At 39.6% G+C, this 22,566-nt stretch overlaps 1 protein-coding gene across 4 annotated transcripts; it reads right to left on the reverse strand.

Moving 5' to 3' along the window:
• Window positions 1-5,405: 5,405 nt before the first annotated feature.
• On the reverse strand, window positions 5,406-21,870 carry LOC148657594 (interferon regulatory factor 4-like). 4 transcript variants are annotated; one of them, XM_088644050.1, is made up of 9 exons: window positions 21,716-21,870; window positions 15,761-15,960; window positions 14,505-14,691; window positions 13,606-13,700; window positions 12,228-12,363; window positions 11,336-11,443; window positions 9,523-9,891; window positions 7,989-8,101; window positions 5,406-7,271 (listed from the first exon to the last, which is right to left on the reverse strand). In XM_088644050.1, exons 2-9 carry the CDS (start codon window positions 15,956-15,958, stop codon window positions 7,128-7,130), a joined length of 1,350 nt encoding a protein of 449 aa, XP_088500176.1. In that variant the 5' UTR covers window positions 15,959-15,960; window positions 21,716-21,870; the 3' UTR covers window positions 5,406-7,127. The 4 variants fall into 4 exon arrangements, with proteins under 4 accessions (XP_088500176.1, XP_088500177.1, XP_088500178.1 ...); XM_088644051.1 differs by lacking the exon at window positions 21,716-21,870 and adding an exon at window positions 18,041-18,208; XM_088644052.1 differs by lacking the exon at window positions 21,716-21,870 and adding an exon at window positions 16,368-16,522 and having other exon boundaries at window positions 13,606-13,697.
• Between the last annotated feature and the right edge of the window lie 696 nt (window positions 21,871-22,566).

Raw genomic sequence — 22,566 nt, forward strand, 5'->3', positions numbered from 1 at the left:
ATTTTGTCACAGCGTACCATAGTGGAAATGTGTTCAAAAGAAAGTTAGGAGTTAGAAAAACAGCTTCAGAAAACCCATATTCCATGAGAGTTAAAATGTTGACTGTCGATCTCATTCCGTTGCCCTGTGGAAAGTGTGTATAGCCTCTGCTGCCGTCATCTGTAATCATTACGACAGCCCCCTCCCCTCCGCCATTATGTCACTCAGAGCTCTTTTTCTTATAACCATCATCATCCTGTCTGAGCCCTACTTCCTGTGCTTACGCGAGCAGCACAACCCCACATCAAAATCTTTTTTTTTTATTTTCCTCAAAGGCAGCATTTTAATAACACGACCAACAAACAACTACTGTACACCAGCCCAACAACAATATTCTTTGTGTCTGATTCCAGTTCCCTCCCATTACGTTATGTATCCTATTACGTTATGCCACTGAAATGGTTTGCAAATGTGCACCAGCAGTAGCATTATTTTAAAATAGAAAGACGCTGAATGACTTTTTTAATGACAAGATGGGACACCGTTTGTGTTTTAGAGCTTCTTGAATTCTTTGTTTTTTGAAAGTTTTGGGTTTTTTTACTTGACGTGTATGCATTGTAAAATAACTTTAATCTGCTTTTTAGAGCAATCTGTAAGCCTCTACTTAGCTACTGTAGGTAGCTACACACTTCCTTAGAAAGAAGTGAAGATCATTCCAGACATTTAATAAAATACAATCAAAGCACTGGGCATGTTTTCAGTTTTATTTTAAAGTCAAAGCTACTACAGTACTATTACTTTTTTCTTTGTGGGTACTCTTCCTGTGCATCTGTGTCTAGCTTCCTGTTTCATATGTTCAGAAGTCTTAATACTACCCCAAATGTGTTACTATGCTGTTTTACTTTTTATGAAATGGCTAAGCACACCCCAGAATCAAGGTATTACCTTTTTTAGATCAATCTGCCTGAAAGCAGTTTTCTCAGACATGAAGTCTTGTATCTGTACCTTTCCGTCTCTCTCAGAACATCCCAAAGAGTTTTTGAGAATAATTATTTCAAGAAGAAATTGTAGAAAAATTCTAAAGACTGTTCAATAAGGGCTTGATTAGTTAGCTTGGCCACCAACGGGTTACCTGCTGCAAAGGTAGTGAGCTGTTATGCAAACTGTTGAAAATTCATTTTTTTCAGAGCCGGCAAGTTTGTGTTGTTTATTTAGTGATTGATGTTTTGAAAATAAAATAAAATTTGGTACAGTCTGACTGATCATATACTATCTTAATTAAAAGAAAGGCTTTTATGTACAGCATGCTGGTAACACCTTAAATGTATTTTTAATACAGAAGCACCACAGGTTATGTTTGGAATAGTTCACTGAGGAAAATTAGCTTTGAAACTGTGTAATTATCTTGTTTAAACTTTCATTCTATATCTATAGGATCTGTAAATATTGAGCATGTTTTTTAGAAGTGCTCATGTTTATGCATGTTTTGAATGCTGCTGCAATATGGTTCATGCTGCAACTTTGCACGAGCAAAGGTTCATGTCCCATTTAGTCTTTCCACTCCAGTGCTTAGATAATTTTAGCCAAGTCTAAAAGTAGCACTAACATCATGCAAAGGAGAGATGACTACATTCTGATTGTACTTCTAATGTAGATGTCACCTAAAAAAACAATCATAAGGTCACCTGGCCTTTGGTTTTATATTTCAAAGATGGTGGTCCTATGAATTCTGCTCAGTTTTTACATACTATATCATAAGGCCTGATACATTTTGTGTTTTCCCAGAGGCTTGATCTCTGACAACCCTACAAGCAGTACTGTTCATTAATTCAAAGCAAATGTATTATTTGTCTCGGTGACATAAGATGCCTTTCTTATTGTTTAAAATTTGGGAAATGCTGCCATAACCATAATTAAGATCCTAAGTCTTGCTGAGTCTTCTAGATTCAGGACTGCATTCTGGTTTTTAAAGTTGAATATGGTTTAATTTTTACTTGCTGGAATCTTATACTTAACAGCTCAAGTCTGTGCACTAGAGCTTTGCTGTCATCAGTCAGTTCAGTGGCCACAAAGACACAAAGTTAATACAGGCTAAGTACTTCTGATTTTAGGTATAAAGCAGAAATGTAACATGTTTCAACACTGGATCTTTAATGTGAAGCAAAAGAAGAAAATAATATTCTGAATGAGAGCAGTTCTTCATTACACATCAATGGCTTAACATTAAATCTCAGGAAGTGAAATGAGGTCACAAGATCTTTATTCTATACTATCAAAAGCCCTGCTTCAGTGATGATGCTGCACTGCTCTGTCATCACAAGATATGAGACCTGTGATTTTTAGAACAACAACAATGAATGCTAAACAATCCCATTAGCTCAGAAACACTGCAGAGTGCTGCACCCATAAGCATGTCTAAAATGCCTAGAAAAATACAGCAATCTGTTTCATTCATTCATGCATTCTGTTCTCGTCTCTACTTCTTAATCAGGCTTTGGCTGAACTGCAGAAATGATCATCAGGCATAGCTAAGAATGGCACTGACTGTCATACACTCTGATAACCCTTCTCTGACCTGAATTAACTGGTTCAAACAAGCCAAACAACTAGCTGAAACCCAGCATTTAACAAAGGTTTCCTGCTAGTTTCTAAGCAATTTTGTTCTACAATTACATAACAGAATGTTTAATAATAATAATCCACTTTATTTTATATAGCACCTTCCAAAGTAACTTCTGAAAGTGCTACACACTAAGAGAAAAAAAGTTAACAAGGAGAACAGGCAACAAAATTAGCACAATTAAAACAAGCGTTTGGAAAGCAGAAGTTGTCAGGGGCTAACACAGGATCGATCAAGTAAAAGCCCTTCTAAAGATGAAGGTTTTGAGTCTGGTGCCAAATCACCAATGACCAGCTGAAGTGACAACTGGCAGCCACTAGTGTACCCCACAACCAGGGCTGGGAAACACCGATCTAGAACACTGAAAGGTTACAGTAAATGAGCCTAGGTGGAACACAGAAGACAGAAGAGCAACAGGTCTGATTTGGCACCTAGTTTATAGTGGCTCTTACTTGTCTGCGGGAAAACAACCTTTTTCAATGGGTAACAGTCTATTCTGAGCGACCTTACCCGTGGTGTTGCATAGGGCTGTTTCATGCAGGCAATGCAATTCAGTCTCCTGTTCCACTGCTACACTGCTGAATCCCTAATACACTTAAGGATGCCTCCTGAATGTTTCTCTATGGGCTCCACAGCATGTGCATGGAAGAATCTCACATCCCTAGAAACATGAATAGCCACAACTCTAGAAACATGTCTCTTAAGCTAATCATTTTTTGGATAATGTCAGTTATTCTTATACTATACACTCCTTCCAGGACTTCCCTGGAATAGTGGATCTGCCTTCAATATGCTCATCTCATCTTTTTTATAAATCTTCCAGCTTTCACGCTGATCTGCTCTCACCATCTCAAGTTTGCAGTGTGATACGCTTGTCTTCCTCCCTTGAGATACTCTCTGTTAGTGACAGTGTTACCCTTGTCTCCTTGTGCCTGGATTGTTCTATTGGAATTGACTCCTGGTGTATCACATCAACAGGATCCACTTGGTACAAACATACAGCAGCCAGTATTCTGCTTTCCAGGTTTTGTTAACCCATTAAGATCTTTCTTCCAATCCCTGGACAACATCATGTTGTATTCTGTCTCATTTGTCTACACTGTATATTTCTTTAAATGACTTAAGTCCACGGAAACTGGTTATAATATCTGAGTCTACAAAACAGGAAAACTTTTTTTTTATCTGCAAGGTACCAACAAAGAACTTTTCCTCAATCTATTTTATTCAGTAACAAACTCTCTCTTTTCTGATGACTAGTTTTCCCTTGTTTTTAGACGTCTTTATGATTCCCTTCTGTGGAATTGTTCCGGCTATTCGGTGTTTCTATATTTTTCAAACGTGTAATTCAAATTGACCTTTGTTAATGGTTTGTATAAAGCTAATAAATCGCCCGTGTTAGCACATTAATCATCTGCCTTTTTTTTTGCACTGATCTACACTATAACATTTTTCTCAACCATTTTGATTTGGCATTTGTGAAAAATGCATTCTAAACGTTTTCAGAATCGTGAATTGGAACGACAAAGTCCTTAATAATCTTTGCTTCAGACTCCACACGAAAACAGCCCAGAGGACTAAAGGGGATATGAAATACTTATATCATTTAAAATGGACAACAGGGCAGCCTTTTATAAGACATTCAGGCTATTTTTAGTTTATTGGTGTTGTTCCCGAATCATCTTGATTAGGACTACGATCTGTAGACTACAAGTGTTTTTGTCAACCTCTATGGGTTTTCTATCTGAAACGTGGATTTCAGTTGCTGAAACAAATGACATGTTGGCGTTAAACATGTATGATATATGTGTTGCCTGACCATTCATTTTACCACGATGTTATGTTGAACTGGAGCTCCAGTCAGCGTGCAATTCGTGACCTGTTTCAGTCAACTTCTGCACCGCAACTTCGTGGACTTTTGATGAATTGTTGATTCATTAACGGGTAAGGAGAGGGAAAAAAGGACAGGGCTCCAAGACTTGCTCATAAGTGATGTTGTGATGTTCATGCTTCACTCCTGGAATGTAGTTTGATATGACCGTGATAAAAACCATCACTGACTGAATTAAGGGCTTTTTTCTTTGAAAGGGTGACACCCCCTGCATTAGTCTTAAGGTACCAAGGGCACTCATTACCAACAGACACAACACTGCTCTTTTGTTCTGCTCCGACAATACACTTTTTCTCCTCGTATGCTAGTTTTTTATTTATTTTTCTGGAGGGTGAGGGCAGGTGCTGCGCGTTGCGCGCTGTAACCACTCCCGGTCTTCGCAGCCGGCAGGGAAAAGCCCTGCGCATCGCCTTGCTCGTAAATTTGTCAGAACCGCCATTTGTTTACAAACACTCCAGTCCGCGGCCATTCACAGAAAAAAAGGGGGGTGGGGGGGCTTCCTGTGTCGTGCACGTCCGGGTCTTCCCCCTCCTCCTCCCCCACGGCCGCTGAGGCTGAGGGACCGAGGACCGTCACCTTGAGTCAGGCGTTTTCCCATCAAGACGCAGCACATGCCAGGAAGCTGTGTGGGTGTAGCCCACCCGGCCTCTCCCCAGCGGGGTTACTGCAGTTTACCGTAAAGCAAGTCCCCTGTTGGGAGCCCTCAGCGTGAGAGACCCAGACAGGATATTACTAGCCCCTCCGTTCATCATACTGGTATATCTACAGTACACGAACGCTGCCGTTTTGTCCCGGGCGGTGGTGGTGATCGGAGAAAGTGTAGAGCATGACCAATATGCTGGCCCTGTGCTTGAAGAAGGGTGCCCAGCTGGCCAGAGAGGTGCAACGTGAGAAAAGAATACGAAGCCATTCTGAAGGTTTTTCCCCAAAAAATATTTTTATCAGAAAGATATTTACAGTAGCTTTTACAATCTTTGAACCCACACTCTTATTTTCTGCATGTACTGTACTGTATGTTGGTCTCTTGTTCCCCCCCACCCTCCCCCTTATTTTTCTTTTGCTTCTTACTTAGAAAAAGATAAACTTTCATTCTCAAAACTGTTCCAGTATAAAGTGTAGAATTCAGTTACAAAAAGTAGATTTTGCAAACAAGCTTTTACAATCTTCAAACCAGCACTCCTGTTTTCTGCATTTATGCTGGTCCCTTGCTTCACTTTTCCTTTATAGAAAGAAATAAACCTCTTCTTAAAACCGATGCAGTGTAAAGTGTAGATTTCAGTTATAAAAAGTAGATTTTGCAAAAAAAAAAAGCTTTTACAATCTTCAAACCCACACTCCTGTTTTCTGCATTTATGCCAGTCTCGTTTGCCTTTTTTTTTTAATTTTGTTTCTTATTTAGAAAAATATAAACCTTACTTCTTAAAACCAATCCTGTGTACAGTGTAGATTTCAGTTACAGAGAACAGATTTTGCAAACAAACCTCAGAGAAAATGTCACAGCCCTCATATGTTATATGATCCAAGGTTTCTATATATTCTATATGCTACAGTAGTCATGGGTGATTTACTGTACTTATTACAGCCACATCAGAATCAGTCTAATCTAGCTAAACCTGGCACATGCACTGTCGCAGGAAGACTCACAGGAAGGCACACGCTTTTTTAAAGGGATTCCCAACAGTCCACTGTCACGTCTATTACAAGTTTAAAAAAAAGAGGAGGCAACTTGGCCTATTAAGCAATTAAATTGATCTGTACATATCAAGCACGCTATCCCTCTTACTGGACTTTAGCATGATGATCAAAGTAAGTGTTCATAACAATGTTTTTTAACACATTCTGTAACTGCTCAGTTGCGGCTGTTGTATGACTTTAAACTTCCATTTAGCGTAATACAAAACACATGGGTTAGGACATCGTGGCATATAAACTGATAGACTAACACATAAACGGTCCATAAACAAAATATTCTATATACAATATATCCTATATATATAAAATCCAGATTGTCAAAAGACCTTCCTGTCTTCATCACTGATTGAAAAAGACCATTGAACACTACGGGCCAGAAACATCCTAATGGGTTCTGACATTTTTTTACAAATAATCAAAAGTCCCTGCAAATTATCATGTGCTTCTCGAGCTTAAAGAATACCAATATTACCAGGCCCTGAGGATACATCGAAACAACCGAAGAACAAACAGCAATACACAACACATTAATCAAAAAACACATAGGAAAATATTCAAAGAACGCATGAGGATATTGTGTCCCATAACTGACTTCCCTCGATTAGTTGAAGAAAAAGTCTTTCTAGCTTGAAACAGAGGGATGGCCAGCAAGTCCTACAGTCTCTCCTCTCGCCCATGTGTCCAGGGATAGGTCTCCTCTAATGCATTCATGGGACAGGAACAAGTTTTCATGCTCAAGGCTCTGCTGTTTTGTCAGTTTTGTGTCAGCTCCAGAACTGTGCAGTTTTCATTCCCACCCCCCGCCACCTCCCCCCCCCCCCCCCGCCTTGCAACGTCGGCACAAGCGAAATCCCTTCCCGGGATTCGCTGGTCGCTCGGATTCAAAGTTCGCCGCGTTAGGAACAGCGTTCATTTCCGGAGGAAAAGTGGTCCAGGAGGCCGCGGGGCTCACTCCTGTGGGGAGCTGTGTGGAATGACCCTCTGGCACGCCTCAGGGGAAGAGACGTGATCTGGGATCTCGTATCCTCGGAGGTAGTGGCTGGTGTTTGGCTGAGCGAAATAGAAGAGCTGTCGGGCGAACATGGGTTCCACCTGCAAAAGCGAAGCAGAGAAGTCCGTTTTAAATTGGATGTTTTACCTGCACGAAGAAGGAACGCGAGTCATTTAGCGGGGAGACTTGAAACCTAATGCGAAATACTGTTTTGACATGCAAGATGAGTAATCTTGAATAAAAATAAGAAGAATGCAAAAATGACTACTCAGTATAGGCCAACTGTCAAGTGGGGAAAAAACCAAAACACACAAAAAACGTTTGCTGTACAGAACATGTACAGTTCAAATGTAATCCTACACAGCACATACATAGAAAGAGATAGCCATGTTTGTCAGCATAAATCCAAGCAGATAACATTGAAACACCACAGGAACTGTAGGAATATTTGAGAGGGAATTCTCCTAGGCAGGGTACAGTCTTAACAAATTACACCTGATTCTATTTTAGTCATACTCCATCACTTCTCTGTAGAAAATACTTAATTGAGATTTAGAGCTAAAAAGACTCTTAGAAAAGGTCACTGGAAAACGGTTGTAAACCTACAAGGCAAGCTCTGGTAAAACTGAACTGATCTGTAAATCATGATACACACTGCTGGCAACCATGCTAAACTAGTGGGCAAGCACAGTATCATGGGGAATGGACAGGGTCAAGGACACAGCTGCATTGCACATTTACCACGGTCAGCTTATAACAACAGGAGGCAAGACAAAACTAATTTGAATGAAAAGCTCAAGGAAGCCTTAGAAACATACATGAGCTGTGATCATCTTCCTCTGCCTTTGGGGATCAGGGTATTCATCCCCAAAACACAACACAATCTGGAACCTGGGCACCGAGCGTCCATGGTGAGCATAGCCTTGGAGCTCTAGGGAAAGAAAAAGAGCGTTTTAATAATCCTTACATTCAAAGCACCCCCATTAAACACATTGACCTGCCTACGGTTCTCACAACGTGACATCCCCTTCAAGTAAAGGAAAGAGCTAAGTATGATTTGAAACAGGGCTTAGGACAAGCAGATATACAAGATACTTCAGAGCTTCAAGTACACCTGAGTCAACATCTTTTGAAAATTTATAGTGATGAAACTGATTAAATCTTTGTTGTTGATTACGTAGGGAATAACTGACCACACTGAATGGTTTACACAGCTGATTCCTTTTGTGTCCTTTTCACAGAACAGGTTTTGTGCAAAATGAGGAACTGTTGAATTTAAAATCTTCTGTTCACGCTAGCATCCACTAGTGTGATAGTAACACTATCTCTTCAGCGCAGAAGTGTACAGAGCCCATGAAAGCACGCAAGACACAGTCTCGAACAAAATGGCTGGAAAGGCCCAGTGGAAAACAGCATTGAGCCTAGTCTGTAAGCAGCAAGAGAACAACTTGAAGTGATTATCTGTAAGGCTAGAGAGGGGGACGAGAGCAGGCTGTTTAAGTGGAAAGGCCAGTGGTAAAAAGAAGTGTTTGACTTATTCAGGTGCGCACTGACACTAAAGCTCCATTGTCCTAGACGTTTCCAAGATGAAATGCATTTATCTTCAGGTTGAAAAGGCAGGACTTTTAAACAATTCCCTGTAAATTAAAGTCAAATTTCATCATGTTCCTAAGCTTGTAGATGCCTTTCCGGCCTTTTTGCAAGGGCAGGGACCCCTGATTATCTACAGAGGTGGGTTCTTTATTTTGTCTCACTGCTGTAAGCCAGACTTGCCTTTAACATGTAAAGCACATGTTTAACTGTGCAGTTACTGAGAGAAAGAATCTCTTAAAACCAGACACTAGTTTTGGGAGGTATGTCAATCAAATTGACAGTCATGAGGAAAACACTTGCAATGTTTAAAATTGCCCTAATTTAATTTAATATCTCCTAAATGTTACAAAGGATGTTCCGAGTAAGTACCACTTGTGCTCCTGGTTCATCGCTTAGCTGCGATGACCTAGATGGGCCAAATGTTTGAGCTTCCTTATGTTTGAAAACCTTCTTTGTTCTCCGTCTGGGCATGTGTGTGCAGTGGCTCCCACAATCCCTTTCATACCCAACACAAAATCCCCACTGTAAGGCAATAGGCTCTGAGCTTCAGAAGGTCCTTTTTTGAAAAATAAGGAAAATATATCTTATTGACGGGACTCAGTCCTAACCGTGGTCTAGTGAGTAACTGTAATGTGTGAAATTTGACAGCTGAAAGGATTTGGCTATTTTTAGGATGTAAACTCCTAGGTCCGGAGTTTGAAGGCTCGAAACAGTGCTGATGCGCCGATCGGGGGGCAGCGAGGAGAGACGGACACGTACCCGCGAGGAACTGCTGTGTATCGAAGAGCTTGCAGGTGTGGTCCTTCTCCAGTTTGTTGGGCTTATCGCTGTAGGGGGCCAGCGGGCCTTCCCAGAAGATCCTGCTCTGGCACAGTCTCTTAGCGTAGAGCCCATCGGGCGCCATCCACAGCAGCACGCCCCTCTCCAGGGCGTTGGGCACCTTCTCCACGCCTTTCCTCTGGGACTGGGGGAAGGGGTACGGGAAGATGACCTGATCTATGTTGCTGTGGCCGTACAGCTTGTCGTCGATGCTCGAGGAGGAGGATATCCTGCAGCCCTCGGGACTCGTCGTTGTCACTTCCTTGACAAGGGACTCTCGGTAGTACAAGCAAATGTGTAGCCGGCAATCTAAGAGGAAGAATCACAAGACGGGTCACCTTTACTATTTTATTGCTACGATCTGTCAGCAATCAATAAGACCTCCGTGCAGTGTAGTGTTTCTGGAAACTTCTTCTTCTCTACATATTAAGCTCTTTCGAAAAACATTGTGACAGGCAATAAGAGAGAAGAAGAAGAGTTCATTTAAATATATCTCAAATGCATCTGTTTCGACCCTATGCTTGAAGGTGTCATACAGTGAAAGCAGTGTAACCCCAGCTAGCCTTCTGTTTGATTTTTAGCAATGACGTACAGCAGCACTGATGTGTCATTAAAAGCCCTGCGAAGAAAAAGTCAATAAAGAAACAGCTGCATTAAACCATCCACAATGTCACAGTGGGGCAAATCTGCTAAGCATGAATTGCCAGCAAACTTTTAAACTGTTATCATTGTGTGCAGGCTTAGAGCTTCTGATGAAAAATAAATAAATAGTAATGTTAAATGAGGAAGTCATCATACAACACTACTGTTGTACACTGTGTGATACAATAATGTACTATGCCTTTGACACCATTTAACAGTACGGTCTATTGTACTGCACTACAGTATATCTTAGTGAAATATTAAAGGAAGTTGTAACCTTGGCAAATTAGCATACGTATCTTAGGTGTAATGCATTAGCAACAGACTGTGCTGTATTCTCAAATACCACAGAAGTTATGTTAATATGTACAGCACTTCGAAGAAGACACATCAATTTCCTATCGGTAATGAGGAATTTTCTGACGCTCTGTAGATATTTTAGGTGTTTTTTGGGACGATATTTAGAAAATCTTGTTGAAGATGATCCCCAGTCTACACACTGGGTGTCAGCTGGAGTCCAGTCTTTTTCATAAATATGTACAGGTATGTCCGTCATCAATGATAAATGGGCTATCAATAATCCCAACATATACTTGGGAACCCACCCAAGCAATTTTTCTTTTTTAATATATACTACATATAATTTTGAAAAATAAAGCTGTCCTATAAGAGAGCCAGCTCTTCTATTCAGAAGTGTTCTATTCAGTAGTGTAGGACCATTCGCAGTCTCTGTTCTCATGATGTAAGATGCACATTTTCTACAACACTGAATGAAATGACAGAAGCTTCTCACTGTGGTACATCTAAAAAAAAATCCCACACCACACATCACAGACAGTTCAGGGCGGTTTCACTCTCAAAATATTTCCACCCATTTAATTGTTGCAGAATTGATTGTAACTGGTCCCGGATTTGTGAGGTGTAGTTTTTCCTCCTGCATGTGTTAGTTGAGAGACAAAATTTGCCAGGCCCCATTTATTGCGAAATCTGAATTTACGACACCACAAAATCACAGTGAGTTTTCCACAGATGAGTGTGGTGTCCAGGAGAGATACACTTACGCCCTGTGGAAATGTACAGTACTTTGTGAATGGAGGGGAGAGTTCTTTACCTGTGAGAGCTACTGCCTCTGCAGACCTCATGCTTGGATCAAGTGAAAACCCGGGTGGTTGAGAGTCAGTGGGTGAACAAGCATAAAATGATCCTGTTATCTGGTACCCTTGGGTAAATATGAGAAATTTTACATTTAGTATCCTTAAAACATACATCCACTAATACCTTCTATTATTTTCCAGCAGATACCAGAAGTAAAACTTTTTTTTTACAAGAATTCAATTATTCTAAATGATAACCCGAATATTTAATAAGATCAGGCACAATCACTTCCATTAGATGAGACGTCTAGCAAGGTCAAAACAAAGAAAAGGAAGCCACAGATGTACACATTTTTAACATGGTTTCTGCAAAAACGGTTTCTTCCTACAGGCAAGCAAATAATCCAAAAACCCCCTTTAATAACCATGGATCTTTCTTTGTTTAAAAGAGGCGTTTTAGGTCTTGCCATTCCAGTCCTGGAACACATGAGTCATTTATACCTTTACCTCTGCACGTTATCAGCATTAGTTCCTTAATTCTCTGGGGCTAATTAGTGGCAAAGCACACCTTCACAAAGACAGAATGGTAATGCTGAATAACAGTTCTTTATTGTATAGAGGGAACAGTTACTCATTAAATAACAACCTCAAAGTTTGGAGAAGTAGTTGCAATTAAAACTTTATCACAAATAAAAGCAAAAGTTCGTGCCTCACCTTTCTAGCTTAATTGAAAGAGACCACGTTTACACTTTTCTCATTTTTATCTTTGGCCCCCTTTCTATGAGTAGTTTAGAGAGGCAGCAGGGCTGCTATTCATCACTATAGTGAAATCTACTTATGTTGTGGTTTCACGCCCTCTACCCAAGTTTTCATCAAACACGCACTGTAAGGGAAATATTGAGCTCTTACCATTTTCACAAGCAGCTCCTTGCCAAGAGAGGTTTCGTGTAGGATACGGGCACTGGCCATAGGGTATGTCAGGGTGGGGCTGCTCTTGAACATAGTCCCTCCAGTTGCGATCATGTGGGACCATGTAGTTGGGCACCTGAGGAACACAAAACCATGCTTCCCTTTAAGACGAGAACAGAAAAAGACTGCAGCATGGGCTGTAGCAGCATCTTAGACAGGAGCTGTCCTAGAGTCATCCTCTTGTACACATCAGACTATCTGAAAGGCACTGATCACTGTATTAAAAAAAAACAAGCTAACTGTGTGATTTTTAATGTGCATGGAAGTATTCATGAGGGATGCACAGTGTGTGCTACAGGGCTGGGAACTGCAAGATCAGATGTGGCCTTTGCCATCCTGACAGCACAAAGGAATAGCCAGAGAAGGCCAAGAAACATACGCATATGTCAGATGGGGTAGAGTAAGCCGGGAGTTTCCCAGGTTGGGGCAAAGGCCTGGACAGTTGTGCAGTAAGAACTGGCACCGTGTCCAGCTGGAACTTAACATCTGCGATTTCCACCGTGGAAGTGCAGAGCAAAATAAAGGCAGAATCTGGCCGAACAAGTCCCTGAGGGTGACCGTGTGTCCGTTCCAACAAGAAATACTGTATCTGCAACTGGCGTTGTTCCCCCTCCCTGCAGAACACATAAATACCTGTACTTCTTCTTATTCATTTCTTATGCCGTTCTCTAAATGCTGTTCTGTGCAGTACATACAAAAGATTCTGATTCCGCTGAGGGCTTGGGTCTATATCCTACTTTTGTACGAACAAAACATGAGATGCAGCTAAAAAGAATCCCAGGTATTACAGGGGTTTCACTGATGTATTAAGATGTACCAGAAAACTGAAAGATGATTATGGAGGTAATAAGGAGCTCTGTGCCTGCGCTGTTAAATTGCAGTGTAAATTGGCAAACAAAGCTGATCTTTATTTTCACCATATATACTTATTTGTAAAATTTGAAAATGATATCATTTTGACTGCTAGACACTTTGATTGTGCTAAAATTCCAACAAATTCCCTTAGGAATTCCGGACAGGGAAACCGGGATTTGTGCTGTGGAAAACTATTCATGTTGCACAGCCACTAAAATGCATCGGAACATTGCAACAAATCTCATTTGAACTTTATTACCAAACGATGAGGTTAAGGGGGTAGGGGGATTGCAGATTTGCAGCCTGTAAATGCACTGAATAAATGTCCATACCTGAGAAAACTCAGGCTAGTGGAGCTACCTTTACTATGACCAAACATACACTCCATCACACTGCTGCATCACGTTATTACAGCTACTTGAATAAAGAAAAATCCTCTTCCTCTTGGTGAGAGGGAGGCTACCTGGGTTTGCAGAGGAGGGTATGGAGGATGCATGGGGTAGCCCAGAGAGCTCATGTGTGTGTTTGCTTCCTCCATGTTGATCTGCTTTGCTCCTGCTTAAAAAACAATGAAAACAAGCCCTTGTTATTTAAAAACAAACTCCAGATATTTAACTTAAGCCTTCTTTTTAAAGGTGTTCTCCACCTGCACGCAATTCATTAGCCATTAATGCGATCCTAAAATAAAATATTAATATTTCATATTAAGGAAAATATTTTTTTGGGGAGGGGGGCAAGAACTAATTAGAATATCAAACACTTTTTTGACATTTCACAGCAATGCCTGAAGCAAAGGAAATGGCAGCAGAGCAATGCATCATAGCATTGTTTTTTGCTAAGATGTAGCCTCTTTTGCAAATCATTAGAATCTTCTCTTTTATTTACTCTTTAAACACTAAAAGAGGAAAGAGAGTTTGCATTTGCTTCTTTGACATTAAATTGCAGATTGCACTGAAGTTAAAGTACACAACACCTTTAAGTGCACTGCAAGATCCTCAGATCTGTACAAGGTGAGGTGTTTTTGGTATAGAAACTAGTTCAGTGTTTGCACTGGAAGGGATTAATGAACATGTGCCCTCACTCAGAAGGAAACTGACTTAAAACATTCTCGTTTAAAAAAGAGCAACTCAAAACCATGATCTGAAGACTGAGCGCGTGTTGAGGAAAAAAAAACTCTGAGTGCCAGTGTATTCATGAACTAAGCAGGCCACAACACCACATTGCTCAGTGACAGAGTGACAACAACAGAACAACAAAAAACAGATTTTTTCTCCAGGCGTTTGGTTATTTTGTCTTGAAAAGATCATTAAAAACTCTGAAAGAAAACAAAGTAAATTAAAGAAGAAAATCAAAATGGCATGCCTTTCTTTGTTCCTTCTGGGATTATTCTGTAGACCTTATAAGGGTCGGAAATGTCCAACTGACTTCTCTCCACCAGTTCCTCAAAGTCGTTGCTTTTGTTTAAGGCACATCGCAGTCGAGTTTTCCACGTTGGGGGGTCAGGCTTATCGATTCCCTCTCTGAACTTCCCCTTGAAAAGTGCCCAAGCCTAGCACAGCGAAGAACACACAAACACACTTTTTTTCAGGGATTTGTTCACAATACATTCTGCGTATTTGGCTAAATTGTGATACTCCAGCTGGAAGTGTGACTTTGAAGTCAACAGACCTTACGGATCGTCAAGTAAGTTTACTGGTTTTTAAAAAGGCATCCTGGATGCACAGTTTCTTCCTAATGTGCTGGTGTATGTGACAGTTTGAGACACTTACTGTATATTATTATTCTAACAGGCATTGTTGTCTTTTGTGTTGTTGCATTAAGAATAGCCATTTGTGAGAAAGCAAAAACATGGCCAGCCATAATGCTCAACAGCAAAAAAAGCCTTCAACACAGTGACAAGAAAGAGACATCAACAAAACAGACAAGCCCAAATGAAAATAAAAAGTGTGCTGTACCCTGGTTTTCGAAACTTTTTAAAATTACAATAAAATTGTCATTGCCCTTTAGAATGGTCATTACTGGGCTGGTGGTTTGCACCAACATTTGGAGGATTTTCAACACTTAAAAAGGTCAAAAAACTTTAAAATGGAAATTATTTTTTTTTCTTTTAAGAGAGGGTCTGTATAACACGTTTATAGTCAGTACACAGTATAAAACCTTACAGCATATGAATAATGAACATATCTCGTTAGGCCGATATGTTATTCATATGCTATAAGATATCGATATCATAATGATTACTCAAACCTATTATTAGTCATAGGTCGGTAATAATGAAATCGCAATGTCTTCTAATTGAAGCTGATAGCATATACTGTATTCATATGACGTAAATACATACAATGCAGTAGTGAACAACTCCACAGATGAAGGGATAAATCACTATGTAGGTAAATCAGTAGTCATCACTTCCCTATTAACTCAGCACATGCATTTCTATCTAGAAGAAGTCGTTATTAAATCGTTATCGCATACCTCCCCGGACTCTAAATCAGTCTCCTTTCAAAGATATGTCGTGCCTAACGCGTGCTTTGGGCTCCGAGTAAGCCGTGTTAACTCGGATCGATCGCGTGGTTTAAGGCGGTGATCGTAGCGTGCTTCGCTTGCACGGTCTGTACCTTGAAGAGCGCCGCATCCTCGTCTCGGTTGTAGTCTTGCTTGCCCGCGTGCTTCCAGGGGATCCTGAAAATGGTTTTCTCGTCATTCTCCCAAACCAATCCGGGGTACTTCCCGCTGTCAATCTGATCGATCAGCCACTGCCTAAGTTTCCCATTTCCACAGCTGACTGACATGCCGCAGTCACTGTCTATGTTCATGTCTGTCAAAACGCATGCAACAGAATGGGCATTACGGAGTCGTGGGGGACACGTTTCGCGGTAGGCGTGCAAAGGAGGCAGGAGTCCGCGAACAGTTAAAAAGTTAAAATGAGGGAGAGCTAAAGCCACTGAATAAAAAAAAAACACAAAGCGAACGACAGGCATGCAGTAGGAATGAAGGCGGAGCTGATGAGACACAAAAACGAAATATTTCAGTGCACTCACAATTAGCAATTACCGTCGTAATCACTCGTTACAATCATCGCGAAGCAATGTACAAAATTAAATAATTAGAATTAAAAAATAATAATAATAGCAATATGAATGCCACTACTAATACACTGAATTGAATTCAAGCATCAAAGGGTTAATGAGGTGAAGCCTTTCCAAACCTAAACTGGCCACTTACCTTTGATACTCCTAGCAAGAGCTGTCACAGTGTCAGAAGGACCAAAACCCAGAATAAGGAACTTTTGTTTCTTAAATAGTTTATAGTTGAGGGGCGTCGCCAGCGGGGCGGAGCTCCAGCCAAGCTCAAGAAAGACGGGCTGTTCCCTGGAGAAGAGCCGCGCAGAGCGGGTTCTCTGAATCTTATCTAGTACCGTAAACGCCTGGGAAATCCCTGCAGATCGTGAGCAGAAGGGCCGAAGATGCTTAAAGAGCACAAACGCTCTTTACAGGTCAACAGACCTTGAAGATGCCCTTCTAAAAAAAAAAACTGAGCACACTTACGATAATGTTTGATGTCTTGATATTGTTACTCATACCAACTACTTTCTCACTTTCTCAACGTGATACTACATAATAATAATAATAATAATAATAATAATAATAATAATAATAATAATAATAATAATAATAATAATACAATCTTTAATTTATTGTTTTTATTTAATAGGGGCATATGAAAGACCTATTCTAGTTCACATACTTTACAAGACATTTCTCTCTGTCGCCCATCAATCGGAACCCGAGTATTGTTAATAGGTCATAGACTCTCCACCGATAGGCTCATCGACGGGAATAACAATCAAAAGTTATGCCACCTGAAACGCGATAACAGACTTATAGTTGTAGCGCCGAGACAGGTTTTCTGCGGAGGATGAGTGAAGCTTCATTCATGTCACCTGCTGGACTATAGGAGGTCTCCCTCTACTGGTATGAGTCTGAATCAATTCTAATGCACCTGCTAACGCCGAGAAAAGTGAATATTTTCTTGGCTGAACTATTCTGCAATAATGCTATTTAGTTGTTATTTAGCATTTAGACCACTAAACTCCTTAGAGCTAATGCGTTTTCATTTATAATGCCTAATATCGCCCCCAAATGTTTTGCCCTACAACGCTCACAAAAATTATTTAAAATCTCCTTTTAAAATCCGCATAAAACGAGGAATTGGAAAGTGCATTGGATGAATGTTGCTGTATAATGTACAAAACGCTTTAACCTTGTGAAAATGTCGTGAATTGTGTTTATTGTTGGAGGAGAACATGACTAATGATCAGCACTACTGTACTTGCGCCTCCCGGTGGAACTTTGTGATAAAGACCCTTTTTCTGTTCTCACCTACATACGGTACAGCGGAGTGTATAAATCTGACAACACCCCGTTATTTCTGTAGTTCTGATCTGTGGCGCTGTGCCTGTTAATTTAATATGACCATATTGCTTCATAAAACGCGCTGCTCTCGTTTAAAGAAATTAGGAAACCTGTGGTAGCAAATACAGAGGACGTTTGAATACGTTTCGTGATGGTCATTACCGGCAGTCAGTCTGAATAGTACGGTATTTTAGCATACCTTGCTATTTCAACGAAATATTCCAGTTTCCCATTACGAACCGCAACAATACAATGACCCTAAATTCCTCCAAGAATAGTTTAAGCTTTATATAAAATGAGGTTGCAATAAAGGATAATCGTTTTGATTCTTAAATAAAAACTCCTCTTAAACGCGGTTTTGTTTGCAAAGGTAAATAATCACGACGCACTGTAACAAATTACCACGCTGCTTTTTGCTAAACACAAGCCAATGTAAGTCTGTAAGAGCATTCATTACTAATGTGTGAAATCACAGCGAGTTACCGTTGCTCCGTTTTTCAATTTAGCGTGTTGACTGGAAGAAATCGAAAACTAGGCTGTTTGAACGGGACGGTTTGTCTTGACATGAGCCGGCAGACTGGCTCTTGACTGCAGCCTGTGCTTCACCTTCGCACATGTCCTGACCGGGCGCCCGGAGCCGCGCCGCTGCTCTCAGACCAGGCTGAAGTCGGAGTCACCGGCTTGTGAAAACCTTCCTTGCCAGACGTCTAATTATGTCGAGCTGGACCGCCTTCGCCAATGCAAAGTGCGGCTCACGAAACTTGAAAAATCAGATTTTCACTTCGAAGACCGGCAGATCTCAACGTTGCTGTCCTTTGTGCATTAGACGATTTTTGCAATCGTCTGCAAATTGCCTTTGGCCCCTTAACGTTGTTCCCTTACCAAGTCAAAATCAAGTTTACTATGTGTGTTGTCGTGTTTTTGTCTTCTGTAACTGTTGTTCATTGTTCGTCTCTTTTTTTCTTTAAACTTTGCACTTACAATAAGTGGTGTTTTCTCGTGTGTAGTGACTGTCCTGCGCCTGCAATTATTTAAAAAGACTCATTTTAAAGAAATATTTCTTATTGTTCTAATTGTTTAAATTCTATTGGAAGGGTGAATTAAAAAAATTAAAGATTCTCACCTACAGTAAATGCTGGTACGCAAGAATTATGTGGTTCGCACTTTTGTTTTTTCTTATGGAGTCTCATAATATGGTGTTTATGCAGTGCCTAGAGATGCACATTATACACAGGAGTTTGCGGTCTGGAATGGCCTCGGAGTCTAGCATTGCTGATCGACTCTTATTGGACACTTGAACCTGGCACACGTGGCGCACTTCCCTGTGCTAAACTCTGCGCTTATTTTACGATGGTGTTGTATGCTCCTGTAGTTCCCTTTGCACGAAGTCAGTGTTTTCCATCGTTCAGCTGAAAGAACAGAAGCCTTTGCTTCTCATGTTTCCAGTTCAGCTTTTTTAAATTTCAATAACTCATTTAAAAAGCTGGTAAAATTAATCATGTCCTGATAACGGCACCAAATATAGACGGATATTCAATTACAGCACATAGAATTCCTATTAATAAACATCAGGGTATTACAGCAGTAATAATCTGACTTTCGGTACACAAACTAAACCGACAAATGACTAAAATAAACACATTTTATGCTATTTGTGCAGGTGACAATTTATACTGTTTATTGTGTTTTTTGTATGTGACAGCTGGGTTCTTTAAGCAATGAATCATATACAGTAGTATGGTGTTGATGCGCCATCCGCTCACGTAATGGAGTGTACAGAATCGCATGCGGTGTTGTGAGTGTGTCGGCAATTTGTGTACAGTATGTGTGTTACACGCCTCAGACGACAGCTGTGGTGAACAGTACAGTACTAACAGAAAATAATCAACCTTTCTGCAGAAACACCTTGAAAAGTGCCTTCAGTTTTCTACAGTTTGGTCAGTCCTTTCTTACTGAACATTGAACCTTGTCGCTCCTGAATAAGACCAATAATTCGACTTACATCGTTACACAATCGCGGGAGTGACATGGATCGAAATAAGGTTGCTGCTAGAAAATCAAATACCATAATGAAATGTTTATGTATTTTTAGGGTTCTGAATTTTAAATTGCACATAATAAAACATTTTTCCCAATCCTTCGCCAGAATTCTAGACATATTCAAAAGCAGTTTATCCTGTGATAAATTTTATAATCATGTATCTTCACATTCTATGTCTTTAAGGATGATTATAATGATTAATAATTTATTTTATTATTACTGTTTATCTTTTGTTTCTATTGGAAGTAAAGAGAATTAGCTTTTGAGAAGTAATGGAACAGTTTCCACAGGTATAAGGAAGGGGTCTTTACATACTGTATATTCCAGTGGAGCCTATTTTTTAACATTTTGCTTTGCTTACTGGGGAAAAAATATGGAAAGATGGCTTTTTTAATTCTCTGCGATCAATAACAAATTACTTAATTGAGAGGAAACAAGTTAATGGAAAATACCAAAGATATGTTATGACCTTTATATCTTGTCATAATAACTATGTCATTAGGCTCTATCACTGCTTTCAAATATGGTTTTTAAATTTTAATATTCAGAGTATTTTCAAACATGTGTTAAAATCATTTCAAAATGTCTAGGTTTCCCATTAATATTGTACAATATATTCTGGACTCAGTGAAGAGGAACTAAAGGGTAAGTATTGAGGTATAGTAACCCAGTCATACTGTATACTGTAGATAACATATAAAACACATTTTGATAATTTTCCCAGTTCATATCAAACGATTCAAAGCCATTTGAATATTTTTTGCAAAATATATTATCACAAGTAAACATCCAGAATGCTCACTTTTAAAATGTGTTTTAAAATGTAATTATCACTTAAACTCTTTTAAACACTTGTCTTAAAAATCAAATGAAACACAAATTTCTACTGGATAACTTACGAAATATCAGTAGCAATACAAATCTTAGATGTATCACAGTTAACAGTTTTGTTTTTTGTAAAATTGTTGTTTTCGCAAACCCCAATTAAAATGATATAAAGATGCCTACAATAAAGAAATCAGTATTCAGATTCAGATCTGTGAACATTCTGCTGCTTATTTATTATCGCTTTCGGAGAAATGAAATCTGTAAAAATATCTGTACTGTAATGTGTTCAACTCCCAACCTTCTGCATTAGACCTCAGTGACAGAAGACAGATGTCTTCACAAAACTTCACATGGAAAAATCTTGAAACTTATTCTGGTAGCTAACCCTAAAATATGCAAGAGTTACAGTATGTTTCCTGTATGCTTACAGTATATAGATAAAGTTTTGAAAGAAAAACAACTTATTTTAAAAGAATTTTACCATAAAATTAAAGTTCAACAAGGTGTGAGTCGTTGGAAAAGTACTTATGGATGTTATGCACTACAGTGCCATCAAAATGTTAATTATTCTTGAAAATGGAAATTTACTGTGTGATAAGATCCAACAAAAAAACAAATCTTAATGAGAAAAGAAGAAAATCTATGAATGTAATTTGTTTTCAAATTACAAATCTCACACACGTCTCTTTCAACAAAATAGAAAATGCGGTTCTGCATTTTTCCGATATTGCATTTATTTGTGTTGGCTCAGTGCCGAAGCCAAAAATTAAACAGATACTTTCTTGCATCATACTTTTGCTAAGACACAGCTGATTCACACTTTCCATAAATGCGATGAACATCTGTCGGATCTATTTTTCCTTCACAGCTTTTGACCAAATGTCTGATTGAGACTTACGTGTTCATTACAGCTGATTACATCTGCTACGCTTTACCATCTATTGATATCATAGTGCTGTAACATGAGATTTTTTCCTACATATCGCAGTAGGAGTGGGCATTTGGCCAAAAGACAACAGTAAGATTGACACTTAAATCAGAAACTGTTAAGAAGAACAAAAAAAAAACGAATTATAGTATATCTACTACTGTATGTGCTTAGATCAGGAAATATTTGATCTAGGCCGTGATCAACAGCACAACAAAAGAAGCCATATTCTTCCGTTGGATTGTTTACAGGCCCAGTATCTGTTTCAAAGCATTTATCTAATTATTAACGCAAACATTACGCTTTGCGTAAACATTGTTAAACATGTTAAATATAATGCATGGTGTTGAGATGGGCTTACCTTTGTGTTAACTGATTGTTATCCTTTTACACCAAATAAAGTATCAGATCTGGTTCAGAATTCGGTACACCACCGAGTGAAGAGGAACTACAGTACTTGATTATTAAGTATACCTCTGTATGACAGTTACTGCACAATTTATACAAATAGGCAGCTGGGAAGTCTCTTGGCAGCTGACTTTTTAAAAATGGCTATATTCTTTTACACTGCGATCAGTATGTGGTAGTGTGTTTTTTTTAATTCCTCTATGCTTGGTTACTCTTGTATGCCACATTAACAGGAAGGTTACTGGGGAGCCAGAGTTGAGGGGGCCGTGCCTCGGAATAAAAATGTCCTCGATGATTACCGCGTGATCGAACGCAACGACACGTGAGAGAGAGTAAATCAGAAAGTGGGAAAAGCACACTCAGAAATTCCCTCGCCCACTCAGCGATACTTGGCTTTTCAGAACTTGAATTTATTACAGCACTTGGGCCTTTAAAAAAAGTGTAGAAACAAGACTCCTGTCACCCTCCGCTCACTTATTTGGAGCTGCAGGGCCCCATAAAACTGATTAACATGACGTAAGGGAAACGTTTTGATTTTTCACGGATACGAGAAAGAGTGCTCCTGTCAATAGGGAAGCGTTTGTAAGCTGACAGTACAAGCAGTCGGGTTGTGTTGTAGATGATGAGGTACTGTGAATAAAATCCCTTTAAAGGTTCTTGAATCATTGCACTGATTACCAAGAATGGTGTCCTTTCAAAACGCTCTTAAAACTGCAGAATCACAAGTATTCTGTCACCAATGACAGGTGTTACATTGCCCAAGATTTGCAGGCCTTATTTGTGGATAAGGTATCTGGTGAAGAA

The sequence above is a fragment of the Lepisosteus platostomus genome, chromosome 8, assembly GCF_059453375.1.
Source record: "Lepisosteus platostomus isolate fLepPlt1 chromosome 8, fLepPlt1.hap1, whole genome shotgun sequence".
NCBI classification, from domain to species: domain Eukaryota; kingdom Metazoa; phylum Chordata; class Actinopteri; order Semionotiformes; family Lepisosteidae; genus Lepisosteus; species Lepisosteus platostomus.